Source organism: Ovis aries, chromosome 7 (assembly GCF_016772045.2).
Source record: "Ovis aries strain OAR_USU_Benz2616 breed Rambouillet chromosome 7, ARS-UI_Ramb_v3.0, whole genome shotgun sequence".
Taxonomy (NCBI): Eukaryota; Metazoa; Chordata; class Mammalia; order Artiodactyla; family Bovidae; genus Ovis; species Ovis aries.
In genome coordinates this window covers 49,408,713-49,423,888 of record NC_056060.1, presented here as the reverse complement: position 1 = coordinate 49,423,888, position 15,176 = coordinate 49,408,713, and the positions used below count along the sequence as shown (strand labels likewise).

The 15,176-nt window shown below is 34.3% G+C and overlaps 1 protein-coding gene across 8 annotated transcripts in view; it reads left to right on the top strand.

The window, feature by feature from the left end:
* Positions 1 to 15,176, top strand: part of RNF111 (ring finger protein 111) — an 84,230-nt gene that overhangs the window by 38,448 nt on the left and 30,606 nt on the right. For all 8 annotated transcript variants that reach the window (XM_042252387.2, XM_060417856.1, XM_060417854.1 and 5 more), the window contains exons 4-5: positions 9,586 to 9,712; positions 12,365 to 12,528. In XM_042252387.2, coding sequence (XP_042108321.1) covers positions 9,586 to 9,712; positions 12,365 to 12,528 — 291 coding nt within the window. The remainder of the gene's footprint in view (positions 1 to 9,585; positions 9,713 to 12,364; positions 12,529 to 15,176) is intronic.

The window sequence follows — 15,176 nt, the reverse complement described above, 5'->3', positions numbered from 1 at the left end:
AACATTTCCTTGGTGATGCTGTGCACTTTCTGTTGTATCACATGTTAAAATTGATGGGTTTAGATTGTGTCGTTCTGATCCTTCCACCATAAAATTTCCCATCAACATTTCATAAAATACTTTTAGCAGCTTTGATGATCTTATCTAGATACATTATTTCATTAAGGGTTCTAAAATGCTGACTTCCTAATTCTGTCATTCTGTTACATTTATTAACTGAGTTCTCTTAAAAGGAAGAATTTTCTCTACATCAACTAATCGGTTACTCTGAAATGTAGGTCATACAGGAAAGGTAAGACAAATGCTTGAATCTTAACCTTCATTTGCTATTTTTTCAGAATAAACTCTAGCAATATTTAAAGAGATTTTTCATTTTCAAGTACCGTTTTGAGATCATGGATTTTGGCATAGTTGATGTATTGCAGTCTTCTTATTCTTTTTGATGTTCACATAGTTTCATCTTTGACCAGTGGGAGCATTTTCAAGTTGGTCTGTGTCCTTCTGATACCACTCAAGTAAACTTTGATAATTTCCTTACTCTCTGATTTCACAAGATAGTCCAGATTCATCCTTTTCATTTCCTGTCCCAAACCTGGAACTAGTCATTCCAAGTACTCCTGATTGCTTTTTATTGAGAAATGATATTTAGAAGTTATACACTGGGAACAAAACTGCTCATTTTTCTATTGGGTTATCACTGCTTTTCATCTTTCTTAATGGATGTGGTTTGTAAAGATTATAGAAAGATAAATCATTAATTCACGTGACTATTTCCACTGAAAATTTAGGATTAGGGTTTTTATGTAAACTTGTGTTTTACTTTTTGATCTGTTTACTCTTACATTGAAAATCTTGATTCTTAACAATATTCACTTTTATTCTATACAAACTATAAATACACAGAAGTAAACATTCATATATGAATTTAAATGAAAATACTTAAAATTATTACTAACAATAATTCTGTTGAATATAATACAAAATTTTTTCTGTGTGTTTCTTTGTTGCCCTTGGCTGGTTTTCTGTGTGGTTATGCCACCAATTTAGTATGCATTTAGGATCATTTGTTTCATGGTTGCTGCAAGGTTTTGTTTTTTTCTTTTAAAGGATTTGTAAAAATTTTTAGTTTTGCTTTTTAATTCTTTGAAGCACATACCTGGTTCTGAAGTCAAAATCACTGCAGACAGTGACGGCAGCCACAAAATTAAAAGACGATTGCTCCTTGGAAGCAAAGCTATGACAGACCAAGACAGGGCATTAAAAAGCAGAGACATCTCTTAGCTGAAAAAGGTCCATATAGTAAAAGCTGTAGTTTTTCCAGTAATCAGGTATGGGTGTGAGAACTGGACCATAAAGAAGGCTGAGCGCTGAAGAATTGATGCTTTGGCATTGTGGTGTTGGAGAAGACTCTTGAGCGTCCCTTGAACAGTAGGGAGATCAAACCAGTCAATCCTAAAGGAAATCAACCCTGAATATTCATTGAAAGGACTGATGCTGAAGCTACCTGATGTGAAGAGCCAACTCATTGGAAAAGACCCCAATGCTGGGAAAGATTGAGGACAAGAGAAGAGGGTGACAGAGGATGAGATGGTTGGATGGTATCACTGACTCAATGGACATGAGTTTGAGCAAACTCTGGGAGATAGTAAAGGACAGGGAAGCCTGGCATGCTGCAGTCCTTGGGGTCGCAGAGAGTCAAACTTAGCGGCTGAACAAAATCAAAACTTTTAAATAAGATGCATTCACTGAGGTCTAGTTTTCCATCTCTGCCCTCTCTTCCTGTCTTTTTCTCGCTAATAGTCATTTCACACTATTTTTGTCTTCGTTTGTTCCATTTTTCTCTTCAAAAAGATTAGCAAATATATATATGTGTGTGTATATATGTTTACATATACACATCCTCCCCTTACTCACAACATAGCTCTTTTTTTCACTTAACAATATATTCAATTGTTAGAGTATAGAGATATAATAGAGGAATAAAAAAATGGATATGATATGTAGGCTTTCATTCCTCTGTTCATTCCTTTTCATTCCTCTTTTATTTTTTCCACAGGTCCACAGTGCTTGTTGTATAGTTATATCCTAATTTGTTCAACCAGTCTCCTATTGATGAACATTTACACACTTTTGCTATTATGAATCAGCTTGCAATGAATAGCTTTTTGTATATGTCATTTGATAGTTTATGCCATTGTATCTTTGGGATAGAATTCTAGGAGGGCATTATTGGGTCAAAGAGAAAAGAGTATGTTATTTTTAAAATATGGCCAAATTTCTCTGTGAAGATTGTAACCATTTTGGATTCATCATCGTTGTATGAAAGTGCCTATTTCCCCAAAGCCTTTCCAGCAGCATCTGTTATCAGATTTTAATTTTTTGGTCCATTTGATAGGGGAAAAGTAGTATATCAGTGTATTTTAATTTACATTTTTTTATGAGTAATCTTTGTGTGTCTTCGTGTATTTAAAATTATTTGCATTTCTTTTCTTGAGATCAGTCACTTCATTTGCCTGTTTTTCTCTCAGAAAATTGGTTATTATTCCATCCATTTTTAGAAGTTTTTTATATATATATTAGAGAGATGTATTCTGTATCACACATTTTCCTCAAAATTTTCTTTAGTTTTTGACTCTGCAGTGTCAAAAATTGTTTTGGATTAGTCACATTTATTGACTGTTACTGTTTCTGTGTTTTTGATCGTAATTAGTAAAGTTTTTCCCACTCCAAGTTTATAAGGGAACTAACCCATTTCCCTCTGGCCCCTGTATTGTTTACCTTTTTTTCCCCCCTTACAAAGTGCAGATCTATTTGATGTTTACAGTGTGAAGAATGGATCCTTTTTTTTCACGTGACTATCCAACTGTCCCAAACCAAACCGTTTAAAATGTTCTTTCTCCTACTGACTTGAGATGTCACCTTTGTCGTATGTTAAATTTCGATAAGCATTTGGATCTATTTATGGAGCTTTCCTACTATTCCATTGGTCGGTCTGTCTGTCCGTGCACTAGAAGCACAGTTTTAATTATAGACTCTTTCATAGTTTCCTGATTATTTTCTCCTGTTTTTTCCTCCAAGGGAACGTATAATAAACTTTTTATTTGAGGATGGTGGTAGTGGGGAGACACATGACGATATATTTTTTGGAATTGTATTTGTAGGCTAAATTAGAGTGAACTGACATCTTTAAGATTTTGAGTGTTCCTATTCCAGAGTATGGAATGTCTTTTCATTTACTGAAATGTAATTTTGATCTTGCAGGGAATGTTTTGTAGATTTTTTATCAGCTTTATTGAGGTATAGTTTACCTGTCTAAAATTTATCCTTATTGAGTATACAGTTCAGTGACTTAGGAAACTTAAAGCCATTGCCACAGTACAGTTTTAGAACATTTCCATTAATCTCAAAAGACCCCACCTACCTGTTTACAGTTAGTCTCTGTCCTACACTTACTTCCTCATACAACCTCTAATCTGCTGCTGTCTCTATAGCCTTGCTTTTTCAGGACATTTCATAATACTATATGTGATCTTTTGTATCTGGCTTCTTTCACTTCCCTTAGTGTTTTTGAGGTTCATCTGTGTTGTAGCAGATATCAGTAATTAGTTCCACTTTGTTTTTGTTTACTTCTATTCAATTTATTACTTAGTTCCTTTATAATATGCCATTGTATTGATAAGCCACATTTTGTTTACCATTTGTCAGGTGGTGGACATTTAATTGTTTCTAGTATTTGACTATTGTAAATAATACTATTTGTGAACATTTGGGTACAGATTCTTTGTGTATGTATATGTTTTCATTATTTTGAATAGATACCCAACAAAAGCTCCCTAAGAAGAAGAGTCAAAGCTATTAAAACTTAAGTAACTTTGTGACTACAAAAGACAGGAGCAGTAGCAATGGCAACTGTAACAGGAAGATTCTTTTGATAGTAACAAGCATCAGCTTGTTGAGTATGTGTTACATGATGATATATTTTATATAAAGAGTCTGAGTTCAGATTTGGAATTAGGTGTTAATTCCAAGTGTTGCTTATGTTTGTTTGACAAGTCATTTAAACTTTCTAAGTTTCAGGTTCTTATGGAGCTAGACAACGTAGAATATTAAACATGGGACAGAGTATATGCTCACAAATTGGAAGCTCTTCTTGTTATTGGCATCATACCAGACTTAAGACACAGGGAAATGAAAATAACAAGTGATATGGAGGGATTCTTGAAGAAGTCTATGAGAGCAACCATTGTTTTTGTTACCAGTGTTACACTATCCAGGTTGTTACATTTTATTTTTCTCATGAAATACAAATAAAATAAGTAAACTTAAACAGCTAAATCACCTGCAGTCCCATCACTTTTAGTTAAACTAAAATTTCTTGTCATTTAATATTTCTATGTGTAAAAAACAACATAAAAATGAAATTGGTTCAATAAGAAGTGACCTGTTGATTTTTTTAAAGCTTTCTTAGGGTTAACTTCATAATTTCAGGGATATTTCCTTTAAATTTTGTTTTAAATAATAGTCATTCTAAAGATACCCAAATCTTGCCTAATTGTGATGTTATTTAGTTGCATGATTTTTGGGTAGTGTGTTCAAGTAATGCTTATAAAGGTTCTTTTTGGAAAAATTACATTTAAGCAAATAGAGGAGCAGTGCCTAAATGATTTACTTATATAACTTTTAGTTATACAACCTCTATATTCATAAAAAATGATACAAATTGAATTTTAATACAGTAGCAAAGCTAGCTTTGTATCATTTATCATTGGATCTGATATTTCACTTTGCTTAACTATGTGAAAGGTGTTTAATATTACCTGTCAGGCTGTAGTCCATGGGGTCGCAAAGAGTGGGACACAACTTAGTGACTGAACAACAATGTTAGGTGATTTCTTTACAGGCTTGTAAAGAAATTTCATATATACATACCATGGAGGGAACACCAATAAAGTTGATATGCAGATGTAGCTTTTCTCCATGTAAAATGGTAATGTCTACTTGATAGTTTAAAATAAGGGAGTTTTTTTTTTTTAGTCCATGGTGTTTTATTTTTATATATAATACTTTTAGTTCTAAATATATGATTGCTGGGAGCTTTTGTCTTAATCTGTATCATGTATGAGATTATGAAGAATTAGAAAAGTATTTTGGAAATTGAATTGAGAATATTAAGTAGACACTTAAGTGCCGCCATTTTGTTGTTCTCTGTGTATAAGATATTTATGATGTTAAAAATACAGTTAGGGACTTCCGTGGTGGTCCAGTTGGTATAAGACTCTGCCCTCGAAATGCAGGGGGCCTGGGTTTGATCCCTGGTCAGGGAACTACATCCCACATGTTGCAAATAAAGGATCCTGCATGCCGCATCTAAGACCTGGTGCAGCTAAATAAATAAATTGAAAACAATTAAAAAACAGAGAGAAGGCATCTCCTGGTTTCCCAAACGTAAAACAAAACAAGCAAACGAGAAACAAACATTTGACCTGAACATGTCTATGTGTATAGTCTTTAGGACTTAGAAACTACTTTAAAATTTTGCACATCTCATAGTTTTCAAATCTTAATTTTTTTTTCTATTTAGTGGATAGAACAATTTACAAGTATTCCAAAATAGAAATGTTATGGAATATTTTTAAAATAACTATTTCTCCAATCATAACATCTTTCATTGTCTCTATGATTTACTAGTGCTTGCTTTGTTATCCTCTTTGGAGTATCAGTATCAGAGAATATGTTATATATCTAATCATGGACTTGTAACCTCCTCCAAATACTGGTCAGCTTTTGAAGTAGTGCAGATATTTGATGACACAGCTATATTACAGATGAAATTCTAGGTCTAGAAATGGTGCCTCAGGTGAAGGAATGTAGGCTGCGTAAACTCCACACTGAGAAAAACGTTGAGCCATTTGTTATCATGTGGTAAGCAAGCGTTCTGTCAAAACTGGATAAAATTGAATATAACTATCAATGGAATACCAACATACTAGTAGAAAATACAATGAGAAAAAGGTAACATGTTTACAAAATCAGCAAAGAGAATACAGTGTCTAAGAATAATCTCAATGTGAGTACATTTGGCTTCTCTGAAGAAAATTATGTAACTTTATAGAATTACATTTATAATCAAACCGTATTCTCTGTTGTTTTAGGGGTTTATAATTATGATATTGGTAGATGTCAAGATAGGATCTTGGATGGAAGTATATATGTTTTAGAGATATCAGCGCTTTTAAAGTGATGTCTAATGCCACCATTCCAGTCCAAATCTCAGGAGTTTTTCTCTCCCTTTGATTTACAATCCTGAAGAATAATTAAGAAAACCTGAATGTACTAGGTATCAAAATAGAATTATTTTAGTCCTTTCATCAAATGATGTTGGGACAATTATAGATCTACATGCTCAGAAGGTGAATTTAGACCTTTCATATCATGCCAGACACAGAGATTAACAAAATGGATCACAGACATAAATGTTAAGAGCTAAATTACACAATTGCTAAAGAAACATACAAATTCTCAGTCACCTTTGCTTATGCAGAGGTTTGTTTAAACAGTCACTAAAAATGTGATCCATTAAAGAATTTGCTGACTTGGCGTTTCATCAAAATGAAAGACTTCTTTTCTTTTTAATTTTGTTTATTTTTTAATTGAAGGATAACTGCTTTACAGAATTTTGTTGTTTTCTGTCAAACCTCAACATAAATTAGCTATAGGTATACATATATCCCCTCCCTCTTAAACCTCCCTCCCATCTCCATCCCCATCCCACCCCTCTGGGTTGATACCGAGCCCCTGTTTGAGTTTCCTGAGACGTACAGCAGGTTTCCGTTGGCTATCTGTTGTGCATATGGTAATGTAAGTTTCCATGTTACTCTCTCCATACATCCTACCCTCTCCTCCCTTCTCCCCATGTCTGTAAGTCTGTTCTCTATGTCTGTTTCTCCATTGCTGCCCTGCAAATAAATTCTTCGGTACCATCTTAAAATGACAGAGCTTCATAAGACACCATTAAGAAAATGAGTATATAAAGAGCTTTTATAATCCAACACAAAAGTCCAAGTTAAACATGAATGAAAGATCTGAATTGATATTTTGGCACAATGGCTAATAAGCATTTGAAGAAATGCTCAACATCATTAGTTATTGTGGAAATGAAAATTAAACCACAATAAGATACTACTATATATGCACTAGAACAGTTATAAAAAAGAGAATAATAATTCATGGCAGAGATGTAGACAAACTGGAGCCCTCATTTTCCTGGCAAGGATGTGAAGTTGAACAGTCTCTTAGGAAAACAATTTGGTACTTCATTAAAAAGCTAAACATAAATTTATGATAGTATTTAGAAATTGCATTCCTAAGAATTTACCCAAGAAAAATGAAATCACATGTATACAATGAAGTACATGCATTTATTTATAATAGCCAAAAGCGAGAAAAATTTAGGTGTCCATCAGTAACAAAAGAATGGATAAACTGTGATATATTCATATGATAGGATGCTTACTCAGCAGTAGAAATGAACTGTTGATATGCTAGAAAGATGAATAAATCACAAAATAAGTATACTTAGTGAAATAAGCCAGGTATGAAAGTATCTATAATATATTACTCCATTTATATTGAGCTTTTAAAAATACAAATCAATCCATAATGACAGAAAGCAGGTCAGTTGTTGTAGGGGTGGTTCAGTCACTAAGTTGTGTCCGACTCTTGCTACCCCATGGACTGTAGCCCACCAGACTCTGTCCGTGGGATTTCCCAGGCAAGAATAATAGAGTGGGTTGCCATTTCCTTCTCCCTGTTGTAGGGGTGTAGGGATGCAGATAGAGGGATGGTGATTGACTGGAATAGGGCTTGTGGGATCTTTTTAGGTATTGGAAATATTTTAAAACTGGACTGTGGTGATGGTTATGCTTCATGAATGTACTAAAGTCAGTGAAATGTACACTTAAAGTGGATGAAATTTTAAGCTCTCAGTATCCTTATTATTGGAAAATTCTTATCTCAAACATGTCTTAGAAATTGTTGGCGGACCTTTAGACAGGTGATAGTAATGAAGAGAAAAGACTATTTTAAAAAAGATAGTTTAGCCCTAGATTTGTGGAAAATACAGCAAGAGAAGAAATGGAGCGTAACTTTTATCCTTTTTTTTTTTAATTTGACCATCTTAACCAGTTTAAAAGGTCCAGTTCAGTAGTTTTAAGAATATTCACATTGTTGTGAAATGGATTTCTGGAACTTTTTCTTCTTGCAATCTGAAACTCCATACCTAATTAACAGCTCCCTTTTCCTTCTTCCCCCCTCAGTCCTGGTAACCACCATTCCACTTTTGAATTTGACTACTTTAGACAGTCACCCATAAGTGAAATCATACTCTGTGTGTGTGTGTGTGTGTGTGTGTGTGTGTGTGTGTGTGCGCACAACTATATTATTTCATTTAGCAGGGCCAAATTCTAGTAATAATCTTATCTAATGCCATAAGTAAAAATTAGTTCTAGGTGAAGTAAATACTAAGGAAACACACTGAACCCAATATAATGTCTTCTAGATAAGGAAGCACTTTCCAAGTACAATACTTTAGAAAAGATTGTGTACAGAAAAATTAAAGATTTTGTAGCATTAAACTAAAAAGTCACTGTGTTTCTTAAAAAATACCATATCACACAAATAAAAACAACCCTGAAGAAAGTGTGCAGAGAGTGTAGTGTCTTCATTTTATATGTTAAAGGGTTAATATCTTACAGAATGTGACTATCTTACATAAGATCTTAAATGACTACTTCCTAATATTACAGTGTTAATGTCCTTATGTGATTATGCAAATTCATATGGAAACTACTGAAAGTTTGTAAAGCATAAACAAAAATCATAAGAAGAATTAAAAATGAATATGTATAGATTAAGAAAGGGAATTCCCTAGTGACCCATTGGTTAAAAATCCACCTGCCAGTGCAAGGGGTTTGATCCCTGGTCTGGGAAGATCGCACATGCCTCAGGGCAAATAAGCCTGTGCTCCGCAGCTGCTGAGCGGGCACTCTAGAGCCCACATGCCACGGTTCCTGAAGCCTGCGTGTCCTAGAGTCCTGTGCTCTGCAACAAGAAGAGCCCCCGCAGTGAGAAGCCTGCGCACTGCAACTAGAGGGTAGTCCCTGCTTGCTGCCACTAGAGAACGCCTGCGCGCATCAGTGAAGACCCAGGATAACCAAGAATAAATACTAAATAAAATTTTTAAAAAAGAGTAAGTAACTTTTCACTATGTGTGGTGAATTCTGGTTTTAAATACTTTGATTTGACAGATAAAATTTTTACTTTTGTGACTAATTTCTGTCAAAATTTTTTGTCTATAAGTTAGCTGACAGGCATATGCCCTTAAGTTTTAAAATTGAAGTGTAGTTGACTTACAATGTTGTGTTCATTTCTTCTGTTTGGCAAGTTGATAACATTACACATGTATATACATTCTTTTTTTTTCTTCTTCTTCTCCATTATGGTTTATCACAGAATACTGAATATAGTTCTCTATGCTGTACAGTAGAACTTTATCTCATATACCCTTCAAATGTATTTTCTTTCTAGGAAATATTGATGAAGATGTTGTGGTGATAGAAGCTTCCTCCACTCCCCAGATCACTGCCAATGAAGAAATTAATGTTACCTCAACTGACAGTGAAGTGGAGATAGTAACAGTTGGGGAAAGCTATCGGTAAGATTTTAATTCCTAGTTGTATATTTGAAGTTTTAAGTATAAATATTTAGACACATTTGTGCTGCAGATATTTTCATTGTTTTACTTTTTTTTTTTTTTAAACCTAGTGTGAGTATGTGGTTGTTAAACCAGGCTGAGTTAGATTCATCTGGGAAGATTATAAAATACATATTGTTGCTGGATCATGGCCCAGACCAGTTGAACCAGAATCTTAGGAATCAGTATTTTTTAAGCACCCCTAGTATACAGTGAGAGTTGAGTCATTGCTCTGGATAAATATTGATTTTACTTGGTGTTTTATAAAATTGAGTTTGTTTTATGATTCAGAGTTCACAAACTCCTGGTTTCTCATTAATACCAGTGATGTTTATGCTTTTATATTAGGACAACTTTGTATGAAACCTCTTTTAAAATTTTTTTGTCCTTCACTCAGTAATTTGTTATAAGCTCTGTAATAAAAAGTGAGTGGGATATCCTCGTTTGTTTGATAAATAATTGAAATGACATTGTCCTTTTGAGAATCACTTTGACCAAAAAAGAGAGAGAGACCCTAATACTGTATTCATTTTGGGCTTTAGATGGTTACAGATACTGGTAAAGGAAGCAGTGAACTGGTCCTCGCTTTCATTTCATGCACAAAACTAATCTATGGATGAACCTTAATTTTTGTGTTGGAATGAATTTAGAAATGGATTCTAAAGTGAATTTAGAAATTTAGAATGAATTAAAAATGTATTTTAATGTTACTGATTAAAAAAAAAGTTCATGTTGCAGTCATATCTGAACTGCTTCTTAACACTTTCTCATTGGAGTACTGCTCTAATGGCATGGAAGAGAGCACTCTATAACATGTCCTTGTTTAAATTTAAATGATTTTCCCATACTTGGAGGAAAATTGATACTCCATGGTATGTGCCATTGATACCTGTGACTGCCCATAGTGCTTGATAAAACATTAACTTGATTTTTATGAGCTATAATGATTGTTGAAACTAAAAACCTGTTTTCTTCATGGAATTGAAGAACTTTCTTACCATGCAGATGTGTAAATATTGAAGCAAATGCATTCACATAGTGGTAGACAGTACTCTTGAAAAAGACATGCATGCTCATTACTCATATTTATTTTCCTTATGGTTACATAGAACACGAACTTTGTTACTTCAGTTGGCTCCTCGCCCTTCCTCTCTAAGAGAGAATGTATCCGTGTTTCAGATCTCCTTGTGTCAGGATTTGATAATTGCCACTAAGGCCTCTCTGAAACTGTCCTTATACATCAGGCTTTTTGCTGGTACTTCACTCAACATTATATTTGGAGTTAGTATATCCTGTGAAGTTTTCACCAAAGTACTGCAAAGACCTGGAAGTTTCTTCAGCTATTAACAGTTTATCAGAAATAATAGACTGCTCAGTTTCATCAAAGACTCTTGGTTTCTCAAGAATTCATTCTCCTTATCTAAAACTATTTCATCTTGAAACATTTGTTTATCCTCATGCCTTAATATGTACAATTCTTGCTGGAATACACTGTCTTTTTTTCTTTTTTTCTTTTAATCTGTGTCTCAGGATTTAACCTCTATACTCCTATTACTTGAAAATTTAATTTTACAATTTGAAGTTCTTTCTAAACTTCTAGGCTCTATGATTGCTGAGGCCATTTTCAGCTCAGTTTGAACTTTGGAGTTCTTCTCTGAACTTCTCTGTATGAACTTTGAGTGATCAATCTCACACATACGACTACATGTTAGTGAATCTGGCTCACTTTTTTCCATACTTGCTGACATACATGCATAGAAGCATATAGGCAGTTTTACATTCATTTGGGGCAGGAGGAAAAACCAACTTTGTAATAAACCCCATCTTCCTAAAACATTTATTTTTTTCTCCTTGGTTCCTGAGAACTGCATATTTTAAATACTGTCTCTATACCTTTAATCCAGATCATTACAGTGAATCCTTTACAATTTTTTAATAATAAAATATATGCCTATAAGTAATTTAGTACAATACAAATAATTAAAAGATGGTAAAAGGCATTCAGTATTGAGGGTTTGTAGTTATATGCCTTTAAAGCATAAAGTGGCTCAAACAATGATGTTATGTATAGCTGCCAAAGTATAGTTAGCTGCAGTAAACTAGCTACAGCTATCCTTACTTCTCCTGATAGCAGGAAATCTCTCTTGTACTTCAAATCTCTTTTAGGACAGTCCCAAAAACAACTTGGTTCTGGACTCCCAACGCTGAAGATCATGTGAATGTTATTAAATGTTTAGAGTGTTGATATTTTTGTTACTGTATCTATGGTGAATAATTTAGGTATTAACATAAAATGTAAATGATTGATTATAACCCAGGTGACTGTTCAAAGTACACCTTGAAAAGAGAGTAGCATTCTTGAAACAGAATCCTATATTTTTACATCAATGATAGGCCTAACATATTTTTTGTTTTCTTAGGTCAGTTGGTTGGTGAACATTTATTAAATATTTCATTCAGTAAATGTTTATTGAGTGCTCGGCATTATGCTAGTCATAATTTAAAATTCTGTTGTGATTATCTCTCTGGAGAATTCTTGCATGAAGAATTTCATAACTTATTTTGTAAGAAAGGCTTATGATTTCTTAGGTGACTAAAAATTTTGTTATTTAGGTCTCGGTCAGCCCTTGGACACAATAGATCTCACTGGAACCAAGGTTCAAGTTCTCATACAAGTCGACCACAGGAGCCACGGAACCGCAATAGAATGTCTACTGTTATACAGCCCTTGAGGCAGAATGCAGCAGAAGTTGTGGACCTTACTGTTGATGAAGATGGTAAGTTGGAGTGCTGCTGCTGCTGCTGCTGCTAGGTCACTTCAGTCGTGTCCAACTCTGTGTGACCCCGTAGACGGCAGCCCACTAGGCCCCCCCGTCCCTGGGATTCTCCAGGCAAGAATACTGGAGTGGGTTGCCATTGCCTTCTCCAGTGCATAAAAGTGAAAGTGAAGTTGCTCAGTAGTGCCGAACTCTTTGCGACCCCATGGACTGCAGCCTACCAGGCTCCTCCATCCGTGGGATTTTCCAGGCAAGAGTACTGGAGTGGGTTGCCATTGCTAGCAGTGTGAAATTATGAAGATAGTTTAGTAAAATGAAATATCTTAATATGTTAGAAACTCTTATTGCTACTTATTATTGATAATAATAATATGTCAATAATATTAAATTACAGAGAAGTTGGCAGATATCCTAATGTTATTTTTCAATTGATAATATAACCCTAGTTTGTAAGTTGTGTCTAAAAGTTCTTTCTGGTTATTGTTTCGCTGCTTGGTAGTTGTTTTCTTAGAAAAAATTATTTTTACAAGTGGTAGTTTGATCTATTCTCAGACTTATGTGTTACTTCATTTATAATATTGCTGTCATACTTTACTGTGAAAAATAGAAACAACAGTTTTAAAATACAGAACAGAAAAGCAGTGTAACTGAGTTTAAATGATTAATACTAGTTATTTGAGATGTTGAATTTGCTTTTATAAGTTACGTTATCTTTCAGTGTAATAATATGGTTACTTTATGTGCTGCTTAGCTTTAGCGTTTCGTTTTGGCTTACAGGGCTTCTGTAGCTCAGATGGTAAAATACCTGCCTGCAATGCAGGAGACCCTGTTCAGTCCCTGGTTCAGGAAGATCCCCTGGAGAAGGGAATGGCAACCTACTCCAGTGTTCTTGCCTAGAGAATTCCATGGACAGACCATGGGGTTGCAAAGAGTTGGATATGACTGAGCGACTAAGATTTACACTTCACTTCTTTGGCTTACATACAGCTACACCCAAGTAACTGAGGAAACAATGCTAGAGTTGGAAAGCAGAGGTTAGGAAATGTGGTAAGCAGGTATGAATATATGAATACATTTGTGAATTTTCCCTCAAATTGAGAATTATCTTCAGATACTGATAGTTACATCTTAGAAGGAAATGGTTGGGAACTCTGCTTAATGAATTGTGATAACCTGAATGGAAAGGAAGTCCAGGAGGGATGAGATATATGTATATGTATATGTATGGCTGATGCATTTTGTTGTACAGTGGGAGCTAATACAACATTGTAAAGCAACCATACTCCAATAAAAAATAAATTAAAAAGAAGCCCTCAATCATAATGTCCTTAATATTTGGTAAGCTATATATGGATTGGATTCTTTACCATCCGAGCCACAAGGGAAGCCCATTAGTTTTGGCAGTTAGCTATAAATTAGATGAAGAATACATTTGCTAGGTCAGAAGAGTTAGGGGCCTTGTGAAATCAACTCTAATATTGGCTGTTGGCAGTTTGGATGATCATAACTTTCAGAGTACCAGTACTTTGGAGTTAAGGTGTTTATGAAGAGAGAATTTCTTCTCAATGTCTACATTTCAGTTAACAATGTCTTGGTTTTTATTTTGGAAGTACCATAAATCATCTGTAAGAAGTGGTTAATATAATAGGGATTTATTAAAGATTACCCAATTAAATATTGATGACTCTTTTGGAAACTTTTTGTGTTTACCCATGTGACACCTGCCATCTAAGTAACTTTTTAATCCACTTGAATTTAGTTCAAACAGAATACTTATATGTTAAAAGTATTCCAGTGATTAGTAGACAGACTCCCTTCTCTCAGGGTAAGGCTTTCATCTTACTAAAAGTAAATCTAAAACATAAGTTTAGTGGTTCTTACCTGGTGACCGTTTTGTGTGCCTGGAGACATTAGGCAGTATCTATACACTTTTGATTCTCAGAGTGGAGGGAGAGTGCTACTAACATCTAGTGGAGGCCAGAGGTGCTGTTAAACATCTTATGATGCAAAGGACAGCCCACCTGTAAGCCACTCCCACCACCAGTCCAGAATTATTCAACCAAAAAAGTCAATACCTCTGATTGAGAAACTGAGATAAACTATTGGCAAATAAACAGAAGTTCCTTCCTCTCCCTTTTATGTTTAGGCAAATATATTTCTTTAAGCATCTGAAGTATAGGGTTCCATATAGACTAACAGGCACTATTTGTGTTTCAGTAATCAGTCTCCTGTACTGTATGGTATAGAATGGTTGTCTTCACATTCTATTCTGTATCACTTTTAAATATCTTCTTTGCAAGTCTAATTATTGTGACTATGCTTTGGACAGATTTATTCCCATTACTGATTATTAAAGTCATGTAACAATTGGAGTCTAAAATAGAACTCATTCATAAGTTAAGGTCTACCTGAAATTTCTTTCAGTTTCTACTACAGAAACTTTAATTGTTATTAGAAAGCACTGATAAAAATATTTGCAAAAAAATTGGGGGAAAACATACAAAAAGACGTGAAAAGTTAAACATATTAAAAATCACAGCTAATGTTTATTAAATAACTTCTATTTGTAAAGCATCATCTATAAGTACTTCATATGTGTGATCTCTGTTCATCCTAACAACAGTTCTATGAAGAAAATTTTGTACTTT